The 12,543-nt window shown below is 40.0% G+C and overlaps 1 protein-coding gene across 1 annotated transcript in view; it reads left to right on the forward strand.

Moving 5' to 3' along the window:
• The window catches only part of LOC126252411 (sodium channel protein Nach-like), a 197,728-nt gene extending 186,982 nt beyond the window's left edge, over positions 1 to 10,746 (forward strand). Inside the window, 2 exon segments of the mRNA XM_049953336.1 lie at positions 10,350 to 10,524; positions 10,726 to 10,746. Of these exon segments, the coding sequence (XP_049809293.1) occupies positions 10,350 to 10,524; positions 10,726 to 10,746 (196 nt within the window).
• Positions 10,747 to 12,543: the final 1,797 nt, after the last annotated feature.

The raw sequence follows: 12,543 nt of genomic DNA on the forward strand, positions 1-12,543 counted from the left end.
CGCGGCTGATCGCAGACAGATTGATCGATGACGCCGCTTGTGCTGCGTCTGATGCGTTATTTCCCAAGTAAAAAATACATTTGCTCTCTTTTACTAATTTTAACATCTGTATGCTCTCTCACATTTAAAAATTAATTACATTACATTATAAGACAATTTAAAGACAGTACACGGATTTAATACAAAAATACAGTGTTCCTTACGCAGGTTTGCATAAATTATTTTATTTTTGGGGCTTAAATTTGTTTACACATAAAAGGAAACGTTTCAAATGCCTAATAAACCCTTCTTCTGTCTGTATCCTTGGGCCTCGTGGTACTGCACAGCGAACAGGTAAAGGCCTGCTCTCTCGTTTACTTCAGGAGTTACGCTTATTTTTAATTGTCCTTAATGACTTGTAATCCACATTAATATTACAGATACGAAAGTATGTTTGCCTGTTACCTTTTCAAGACTAAGCCACTGAACCAATTTTGAAGAAATGTGCTTGAACCCAGAGGAAGAACGTAGGCTACTTAAAAGATGTGTAGTACAACATATTTAGTCATTTGAAGAATATAACGGAATTAGGAAAACATACTTACTTTTTGAAGAAGCTGTTTACTCTTTGACTTTTGAACTTTTATCTTATTTGTGAAAATATTTTTATTGCTTGGCATGTTCTACATAATAAGATTCAACTTAATGAATACATTGGTTGTACGATCCTTAGCGTGTTTAATCCATACTTCCTTACTGATATTATAAATTTGAAAGTAAGTCTGTCAGTTAACGTTTTTCCACTGAACCAGTTTCATTGAAATTTGGTATGCAAATAGCCTGCATCGTGACGAAGAACATAGGATACTTCAGGAAGATGAAACAATCCACTCCTAAGGGCGTGAAGTGGAAAAATGGAACATCTTTTTTACGTGAGTGAACATAAACCGTGTTAAAAGGTTATTAAATGTACATGTTATATAATGTATACGTACTTCAGTACCACAATGCATATATGCGTGCTCCTGACCGTATAAATCAGCTTACCCCACTGGGCAGTGATGCTGCGTGTGCCACCAAATCGTGTGAGTAGGGGAAGTAGCTTGGAGAGAGGAGGGGGGTTTCCATCACGAGCTATGCTTACCCAAGAACAGGCAGCGAAGTGAGGGCAGCCGACTTAAATGCACAGATACTAGCTGACTTACTCACCATCACTCATCATGACAGAACTACTGATATATGAGCGTAATTGTGGGTGTCAGATAGTTATATATAAAATCTTTCCATAGTCGCAGATCACAAAAATTTCGAGGGTGATTCATGCCCGTGTAGGCGAGGCAAAATCGATCGTTACGTTCAACCCATAATTACGAATCGATTACAACCATGTTAATCAAGTACATAAACTGAATGTAAATTAATTTTGCGCATATCATCAATGTGTTGCTGAAAGATGGGCCTACCGCGTAGTTACGTCAGAATAATTATGTGATTACCATAAACACTAATGTATTAAAAATCCTGATATGACATTAGCAGGTTATAAAAAGCTGTTTAGATTCAAATTTTGTTCGTTTGTCTACATGTCCTTGAATTGGCGCCATGTGGTGAGGGGAAACTTAACACTCGCCCCGTCCTAAAGACGTGAAAGAGGTTGTTCTATGAAGCCTCCCTTCAGGGTTAGCAACGCAGACTATGTTTTTAGCCATGGTAGCACACTACCAGAAACACTGCACTGCCCTTCATTTGCGTATCATTCATATCGCATTCGTTTCCAGTTAGGAGTCCATGCAGGATACGGTGACCGATGCACAGTGACCAGTTTTCTTCCAAAGAGCCGGGAGAGTTCATTTGTTTGTTCATAACGGGAGGCCGACAGCGTTTGCTGCCTTTCGGTTGGTCGGTGATGACAGACTCGAGGCACACGCCCTGCGATCTTTCTCAAACGATTTTACGGAAACTATTCAGTAAAAAGATTTCATTTTTGCGTTCCTTATAGCTTTATATGTCAGGTTCGTGATGATGTGACCATCATTTCGTTAATGGTCATGGAATTAAGACACTGCGAGAAATTCGAAAAAGTTTGCAGTGAAAAATAGATGTCGCTATGATTTTGCGTTTGGTGCATATTACGTAATAAGTTGCTGCATGTGAAATTTAGCGAACATATCGAAATTTTCTTTAGGCTTGCGTCGAGGTCTCAATCTGTCTCCAATCTTGAGAACATGGATCTGATGTAGCGCACTCATTTCCGATCGCGCCGCGCCAGCGATCAAAACAGAACTAAATATCCACAACATTCATCATATTCATAAACGACTTGAGATAGCGAAAAGAGGTTTTGGCAAGTGCAAACTCTGCAAAACTTCTTTATCGACAGTGTTATTCCACTAAAACAGACTTTTTTAATTATAGGATTTAAGTTTAAAGAGCCATGAAATGAGAAATGCTGTGGATCTGGGAACAACATAACTGAAGACATTACACGTTTATTTTGTACCGATAATGTGCTTTTTCATAAGCTTCTGACCTTACTTTTCCTCAGTTCCTCACTTAAGAAACTTAATAAAACCTCTGTTTCAGAATTCTCTCGCAATTGCGTCTGCGCTACATGTTTGTAAGGTGACATTTTGTAAACTCCGCTGTTGTTTTGGCAAAAGAAGCAAATTTTAACATGGCAGCAAGAGAAATGTGTTAGTTTTACTTAAAATTCGCCACTCATGACGCTTCTCTGAAAATTGCAAATGTTTAACAAGCCAAACGAAAATAAACTGCTACATCTTCAGAGGAATTCTTTTTAGATACTAACCAAACCAGAGGTGACAGATCTTTTTGAATGGTCACCATGCAAGTGTGGGCATGGAGGGGCTCCACTTATATTTATAAAAAACGTGAGCTTCAATTTAGAACGACATTTCCCCTCGAGCGCTCAGCGTTTCCCCTACAGCACCTGCCCTTAACCCCTACCACTATCGCTCTCCCCATGTGTGCCCTGTCGACTGAGCATCTACCGGCCGCAGTATTCGTTCTTTGATAACGCGAATATTGGCGCCGAAATCTGCCGTCAAGTCAGGCAACAGCACGCTTTGCCTCCAGTACCTTCGAGTCGGACACGTATAGTCCAGCCTTACTATTAAGTTCAGTTTCACTCCGAGAATACGGCGTCGATGGGTGGGAGTCTTGAGACCATGTATGCTATCTGTTCAAAAGTACAGGGTGACACACGGGAGACGGACGGTTTTTAATGAAATAATACTCAGCACTCTTTAAAATTAATGCATGTTTATTTACACAAAATCAAAGCTCATTATTTGCAATTTTAGTTAACAAAGTTATTTGTGAAAAATAATGCCGTCAAGGTGATGTCTCTTCTCAAAATCCTCCATCACACGGACTAAAATCTCTGCAGGGATGGCAGCAGTTTCTTGAATGATTGCATTCTTCAACTCGTCCAAATTTCGTAGTTTGTGGTTATAGACACAGTTCTTAAGGTACCCCCATAGGAAAAAGTCACATGCTGACAAGTCGGGAGACCTGGGCGGCCAAGGAACATTGCCAAAACGTGAGATAATCCTGCCAGGAAACATGCGTCTAAGAACTGTCATTGAAGTGCATGCGGTGTGCGATGTTGCCCCATCCTGCTGGAACCAAACGCGTTTTAAAGGGATTCGTCGTCGTCGTCTTAGTTCTGGTTTCAAGAATGTTTCGAGCATACGAAAGTAACGAACCGAATTAACAGTAACTTTTCTCTGCCTCGTGATGACTGGGTGTTGTGTGATGTCCTTAGGTTAGTTACGTTTAAGGGGACTGATGACCATAGATGTTAAGTCCCATAGTGCTCAGAGCCATTTGAACCATTAACAGTAACTGTGGCCCCGTCCTCTACAAAAAAAAAAAGGTCCAATAATGCTAAAAGAGCCAAGAGCACACCATACTGTTACTTTTTCTGAGTGTACAAGACGCTGGTGTATAAGGTGTGGATGCTCTGGAGTCCAGTAACGTAGGTTTTGCTTATTTACGGTCCCGTTTGAACGAAAATTAGCTTCATCGCTCATCAATAAAATTTCATTTTCATTCGATCCCAAAATCACTTGCATTCTGTTAAGCGAAGTCTTCTCGTACATCAAAATTAGATTCCTTAAGTTGTTGGACAATGAGCATTTTGTAGGGAAGGAATTTTAATTCTTTATGCAAAATTCATCTAACCGATTCACGATTGATTCGTAACTCACTAGCATGACGTCTAGCTGACTGTCCTCGGCTTCTGACTGCCGCTTGCCTTACCCTTTCAACATTTTCTGGTGTCGTTACTCTGCATCTCGGGTCAGGATGCTTCTTATCCAATATGTTCCCAGTTGATCTGAAATTTTCCACCTATCTGAGGATTGTGTTACGGCTCGGAACAGCTCCATATCGACCGACATTAAACCGCGCACGAAACAATCGCTGCGTAGCAATAAGACTCACCACTTTTCACGAAACTGTCATAGACAAACACTCGACGTCGCAAGTCCCACTGCTCCATAGTGACTGAGTAAATGAAATCTTGTGTGGATCAGAACTATCCCCACCACGACCACCTCCCACCACCGCGCCCTCAGTACTACGCGTGGAATTCACCACTAGGTATCAGGACTATGAAGTGGCGGGGACTATTGTATCATCAGTAGTGAAGCAGTAACAGGGCTGAGATCTCAATGACTTCGAACTGCGACTAGTTATTGGATATTGTCCGAGTAATAAATATGTCAGGGAAATTTCAGCCCCTCTAAAGCTGCCCCAGTCGACTGTTGGTGATATGATTGTGAAGTGAAACGCGAAGGAACGACCACAGCTATACCAAGACCGCACAGATTTCATGTACAGACAGTCAAAGACTGTCTAGCAATGCTGAGGGTGGTTATAAAATATAAAATCTCATAAAATCAGCGGAAGGAATCACCCATGAGTTCTACAGTACTACTAGCAGTCCAGCTAATACAGTGACTGTACGCAGGGCGTTAAAAAGATGGGGTACAATGGTCGAGTAGCTCCTTATAATACGCACATTTCTGGAGATAATGCCAAGCGATGCCTGAGGTAGTAAAGTGTGACGCTTTCGATACTGGATGAATGGAAACGAGTTATTTGGAGTGATGCATCTCGCTATATCCGATCGAAAGATTTGGGTTTGACGACTGCCTGGACTACGTTACCTGTCGCAAAGTGTAGTACAAACAGAGTAGTTCAGAAGAGGTAGTGTTATGGTATCGGCGTGTTTTTCGTGCTTAGGATATGGCAACCTGATTGCGCACAATACGACGCCAAATATGGAGTGGATATCAACACATTTTGAATTACTGTGTACTGAATACAGTAGAGGAATAGTTCGGAAAGGATAATTGCTTATATCACCATGAGCATGCACCCTGTCATAAAGCATCATCTGTGAGGCAAAGGTTTGTGGACAAAATCACTCTACAAAAGGACCGTGTTGCAGGGAGTACCAATCTGAACCCAGTAGAACGTCTTTGGGGTGAGTCAGAATGCCGACTTAGTTCAAGACCACAGTGTGCAACATCGCTATCCTCTCTGGTTTCGGATCTTGAAGAAAAGTGGGTTGGCATTCCTCCGCACACATTCAGCTGTCTCGTTGAAAGTGTCACCAGCAGAGTTCAAGCCATCTTAAAGACAAAGAATGGACATACGCCATATTAATGTCTATTAATAGATGTCCATATACTTTTGATCAGGTAGTATATGCCCGCAGTTGACGCTACTACTGATGTCACTAGGCTACGTGCTGTAGTTATGCTGCTAAGCGCTACTGTCTAACCAGGCCCTTGTAACGAACCTGTAGAGCCCTAATGGCTAGTTAAGGCACGCTACGGGTTGCAATAGGCGATTGTCTTTATCTTTGCAGTAATTTTCAGGTTAAACCATTTCCTGCGCATAACAGGGCCATTTTCACTTACAGTGAGGCGTTGTGAATTAATGGGATCTGTAATAGAAAGGCTGCCTCAAATTTCAGTGGAGTTTGAAGTAATGTATCTGAATTACGTTAAAATTCGTCTTAAGCGTTTCTGCCCAAAATAAAGACACGCAGCGAGTTTCATCAGAGACACCTGCAGTCCAGTGAGAAGTCCGGCATTGACACTTTCTAGGTAATAGAACAATTTTAATACTCCACCAGCAAGATTTCACCAATTCTCTCATAAGACTGACTTTATAAAATTCTGTCAAATTAATGTAACTCATATAGGTCTTAGACCATACCTCAAGTGATACAAAGTTTTTCACTCAAACTCTTTGAAAGTACCATACATCCTCAAAAAGTTTGAGGCAGGATACAAGTTCTCCACATACTGATATAATACTTAATTACAACCATTGTTAGCTTAAATAATGTGGAGAATTCAGTAGTATTTGTTTCAAGTTTGACATTCTCTACGAAAGACACGTATGTGCCACCCAAATTCCTCTCCCATCTAAGATTACATTTTAAGAATCTTCTTGAAATATATCTTCTTTCCTTGTAATAGTAGGAACTAAAATAAAATCATTCTTATCTCAATGAATAACACGAATTTCTCTCACTTTCTCTAGGAATCTATCTTTCGTGCACCACACTCAATACGATATGAAGACATGATTTTAACGCTTTAATGGTATTAATTCTTCAGAAAACATTTTAACATGGCGTAAATCAACGTAAAAGTACAAGACAAAACTTCAAAATTAGAATATACTCATTAAATTTTTAAATTTATCATTGTTTTAGCAATTTGAGCGTCGTGCTGACTTTGTTTCTGAGGATATTAGTCTCATATTACCATCATGTTTCTATTTATGAGTTTGTATATATTTCCTCTGTCAAATACGATATATATAAATCCACCGGAATAAAGTTTTTAAATTGTGATTTTAATACTAAATCAACCTGAAGTTCAAGAAGTTTCATTTGAAAATTTTCTATCATATTATTCACGTCAGCACCCATAAATATAAAAAAAATACCTTCCTTATGAGCCACCAATACTTTGTAACACATTAATGCTCTCAGTTCCCCTAGATAACGGTCGTAAAGAGTTTGTTTAGTTACTAGAGAAGGAAAATGACAACAAGGTTTAACTTTTATCTAAATCTCAAAAACGCCTAACTTAAAACAATAAGGTTCGAAATATCGATGTTGTTCATGAATTATTTGACTTAGGGTTGGTAATTTAAGACTGAGTCCATTTGATTACGTTATGTAGTCTACAAGCGACGTAAATTAAGAACTTTTTCTTGATTGACTTTTTTCCCTTTTTGTTGATAAAATTGTAATTTCTTGGTCCAAATCATAGAATCGTATTTACATTTTTTCTTCACACAACATCTCTTCACGATAATATGACACACTTTCATAATCTGATGACATCTTAGTACAACTGCATTTAATTGGTGCTATTTAAATGAATGTAAATTGTCAAATTTATGACTTCCAAAACATATGTATATTTTTTCAATTTTCCTTGCAAATTTTCTTGGTGAATAATGCAGTGAAACACTGTTATACTTTCCAAACGATCTACAGCTGTATTTTTCTTTCATGAATTATGTCAAAAAATTTATTCCGTGCATCAACAGTTACAGAGGCACCAACAGTTCATAAGCCAGATGGTATTCATTGATGTCTGAATCTTTTTGAAAACTGCATTAACAATTTCAAGTATATGTTCAGCATTAGTTGCTTCTTGTAGAGGCCGAGTTAACAGTAAATTTCCGATTATGGTGATACCTACCTCAGAAGTAGTAAATATTATTAGTTGTGCTGTAAATGAGGAATCCGTGTTGTCATGTGAAACAAATAAAAATGCATTGAGCGTAGAAGTATTTCATTTTTAATTTGTTTAGAACATAATCAGTCCTTATTTCTGTTCTACAGGCAAGTAATATACATCGACAAACGAATGTTCTTGAAATGTTCTTGCTTTTCAAGACATATGACACATACAGTAAAACTCTTGGTAGTGTGTCCCAGACCTCATTAGTTGAAGTGCTTGGCGACTGTTTCACTTATAACTAAGCTGACTTTGTGTAATGTTGCATTACTTCCATGTTAAATTTTTGCACCGTCATATAAATGTGAAACGTCCTCTTCGAAAAATTTTGAAATGACAGTGCTAGGAACCTCTACGTTATTTGACTTTCAAATTGCTGAGCAAAACTCAACATACTCAGACAGTTTTCTCTTTACTTATTCTGATAATCACTAAACTGACACACAATATTTTTAGCGCAACGGAATCTGACTTTCAATAATCCCTACAAAAGAATGGCCCTGAATAACAATAACCTATACCTTTCATGAATCACTTACCACACAAAAATCTTTGTTACTTGAACTACTGCAACACAGCGAGCGCCAATACTGCCAGCTAAATAAAAGATTATAACTACTGAAGGCACTAACTACTGATAGGCATAGTTAGCAAATGAAAGATTTTGATAGAGAACAAACAATGTATTTACCTTAATAATGTTCAAAACTCATCATATATGTATCTATCAATTAGTGACATCCATCTGCAAATTTCCTTTTTCTGGCGGACACACGTCCAGATCGTCCTCTCAAAACTCTGGCATCTCTCTCTCCACATCCACCACTGCTGGCGGCTCACCTCCAACTGCGCAACTCTACGCGCTGTTCACATCCAACTGCCCAACGGCCAACACTACACAAGCGAATATTCCAACAATGCCAACCAGCCACAGACTGCACACAGCACAGTCAGTGATTTTCATACAGAGCGCTACGTGGCGTTAGCAACATAAAAGCCTAAACAGCCCACTTACAAATGGAGTAATTGTGTAATAGAGGACCCAGGTGTTTATGGAGCAGGAAAGAAGAATGGAGTATTAAATAGAAAGAATTAACGCATCCAACTGAGAGTTGTTGTTGTTGATACGGTTACCATTGTATACGCTTTCAAAAGAGACTCCGTAGACAGGTCGTACAAAAATAAACAGCGAAGTTTCACATTGTTAAGTGTACTTGTGACTTCAGTCATTTTTCAGTCGGTTAATATGAGAAACTCGTTATGTCCAGCTCGTAAATAATAAAGTCTCATCTACACAGAGAAGCGAATCACTTTTCTTTTGTTTGTGTCTTTTCTACACCATGGCACCACTTTTGTTGAGTGTGTGTATGAGAGAGAGATGCGAAACAATTTTGTGTTAATGTTACCTGTAGTTCATGTTTCACTATCAGTTCATACCGGAGTACAGGAATCTATGCAAACTAATGGATGTTCTAAAAACTGTGGATGTTTCTTGAAATTTGAGTAACATTAGATATTTATAAATACAGTAAGTGAGATACAAATTGGCGACTCATAGGGTGTTGACACAGATCATAGAGAATTGTTTAAAGACTAACAAGAGGAGGTGTGAGTTGTAATTTAATTTTTGTTTTTCACTTGCTGGAACGAGAAACTGTTTCAGTACCTCTGTGCCCCCTCTTACACTTGCAACGATCCTACAGAATAACCGTGATCGTTATCAAAAATATGCATGGAACAATGCATAGTTTTGTGGCAACTGCCTTTCAGATTAATTTATTAGAATGTATATGCCGAGTGCAGCATTATTCTGATTCCTACTGTGACCCTCTCCAACTGCTGTTGCTAATGCTGCTGAATTACGGCGCACTATCGTGTATATATATTTGGTATGACAACTTCCCAATTGTCCATAAAACATGAAAATCTTTGGTATGGCAGTTACCTTCAGCATATGAAAGTTTGACGTCTTCCACCCATTAATTGTGCCACCATTATAAGGGAGTAGTATGTGACCTCTGTGTGCTGAAAGAGCCAGCCCAAAACGTTATTTACTTAATTAGTCTGCTATTGTCCTGTTTCTGTAAATGTTATGTCTGTATTATTACGAACTCAAATGCTATAAGATGAGAGAACTGATCTCTTTTGTGTTTGCATTTGTAACACCTGCTACAGACACAATGTTTGAGACATGCGTAACATAGTGACTTCTTTAGCTGAGCACTACATAAACTCGATATACAGTGTTCTTCAACATATATTACGTTTAACGTATTTCATTGCTGACTGTATTTGAAGCAGTCGTTGAGACTAAAACAGATAAAAATAAGTGATTCTTATTGAACAGTAGCTGAATAAGTTTTCGGAATGCATGCACCAATGTGTGCTTACCAAGGGTATTTCTAAATCAGTGTAGTGAATACCAGAGTTAATGCTTCAGGTGGCACAGAGTCGATTCCTTAATCCCCCTCTGCGTAAATGTGCTGGTTTTGACGAAGGTCATTTGTAAAGTGACGAGCTTTCTGCTGTTAGGAACAGTGAGGTAAGCACTCCTTCTGAACACTGCAGGTGGATAGTGGGCGAGACGGCGGGCACGGCGGCCATGATGGTGTTGTGCGCCATAGTGAGCACTGTGTGCGGCCACAGCCAGGACGCGTCCCCAGCAGACGAGCAGAAGCAGGTGGACCGCGAGACGGCCCGCGTGCGCGACGCTGTGCTGGACCTGATCGAGGCCAGGATACCGGTAAGCAGCCCTCCGCACCAGGTTAGCAGCTGCGGTTGCGGTGTGGTAACCGAGGCACAAGTATCCCCTACAGTAGCCAATCTCTTTGTGGCTGGCGAGGGAGGGAGGGAGTGAGGGGGGGGGAGTGAGGAGAAGGTGCAGTGGTGTGTATGTAGTCCTCAGCAAACTCATAATTCCTCAGATCTTTTAATTATGCAAAAGAGCGTCATGACAAAGTATTAGTGCAGTGTCCTCACCTAACTCGGATTCGAATCGAAGTCTTCTGTTATTTGCTTATGAATGTTATTCAGCACATTACCAATGTCCCGGGTTCGATTCCCGGCGGGGTCAGGGATTTTCTCTGCCTCGTGATGGCTGGGTGTTGTGCGATGTCCTTAGGTTAGTTAGGTTTAAGTAGTTCTAAGTTCTAGGGGACTGATGATGATAGATGTTAAGTCCCATAGTGCTCAGAGCCATTTTTAGCCAACACCAATGTCATGAGCTTCAGATAAATTCATCCAGATGGACATTGTAAATCGGAACCTGCGACTCTAGCGAGGATGGAGAAAAACAACTCGATAATAACGTCAGAGCAGCGTAAAGGACGCCAAATCGAGAAACATTAACCATTGTGCGGAAATGCGCTGCAGTGAACTACGACCACAGAACGACTACCAATCAGCGACAGGTGTGCGGAGGTGTGAACGGTAAGCAAACGTGTTCCGAGACTACGACAGTCGTCAGTGTTTAGTTGCCTTGCTCGTGGTTGCCAAGGGGCTGTTGGGTAATATGGCAGAGAGTAAAATAATAAGATGCACACCCATTGCTTGATAAACTTCTTTTATTTAATTGATTTCCAGTAGCAAAATCCAGATCAATAAATAGTGAAAGTCATTGAGCTAGGCCTAGTCCGTCTATCCACAATAGTAACAGAGGCACAACGATTAGACTAGACTGACAGATCTAAACTGAAAAAGTCATTGAGCTAGGCCTAGTCCGTCTATCCACAATAGTAACAGAGGCACAACGATTAGACTAGACTGACAGATCTGAACTGACTGAACTGAACGGTGTTACGTGTGGCGTCGTTTAAAAGTCGGCTCCGTGGCGACACAGGCCACGCGGACTTGAGGAGTGGTAGTTACCGTTAGGACTTTGTTAAACCTTCACCTTCATCCCCTAGGAGGCTTTTTTGTAGCACATTCCATATTGTTCCAAAGATTTCGTTCAATTTTAGGATCTTTTAATCAGTTTCATGTCAAAATTTGGAGTTTGGAGAAATGTGCGAACACGGTCGTACCTTAGAAGGTAGACGCTGAAGAAAGGCAAACCGACCTTTATAGCACTTGAAGACTTAAAGAAAGCTTTTGAGATTTCATTGACTGGGTTAAACTCTCTGAAATTCTGAAGGTAGCAGGGGTAACATCCAGGGAGCAGAGAGCTATTTACAACTTGACAGGTACCAATATACAAGGATGTCGAACAGGTAACTCAGTACGTAAAGGGAGGGGAAGTTCCAATGGTCATGGGACATTGGAACGCGGTTGTAGGGGGAAAAAAGTAAGAAAGGGCTACGTGAGAATATGGGCTTGATAGTAGGAAAGAGAGAGGAGAAAGACTAACTGAATTCTGCAATAAAGTTCAGATGGTAATAGTGAATAGTGTGGTCAAGATTCACAAGACAAGGAGTTGCACCTGCAAAAGGCCGGAAGATACAAGAAGATTTCAGTTGGATTACATCATGGTGAGATACAGATTCCGAAATTAGATATAACATTGTACGGAAACCTAGGAGCAGATATAGAATTAGATCACAATTTAGTACTGAAGAGTGGGCTGAAGCTTAAGAGAGTAGTCAGGAAGAACCAAAGCGCAAAGAAATAGGATACGGAAGTACTAAGGGACGAAGAGATTCGCATGAAGAATTTTGAGACTGTACCTAATGCGATAATTAATACTTCAGTGGGCAGTTCAGTTGAGTATGAATGGACATCTGTTCCGGGAAATTCAGGAATACAGAAATACAAGTAATTTAGGAAT

Source organism: Schistocerca nitens, chromosome 1 (assembly GCF_023898315.1).
Source record: "Schistocerca nitens isolate TAMUIC-IGC-003100 chromosome 1, iqSchNite1.1, whole genome shotgun sequence".
NCBI classification, from domain to species: Eukaryota; Metazoa; Arthropoda; class Insecta; order Orthoptera; family Acrididae; genus Schistocerca; species Schistocerca nitens.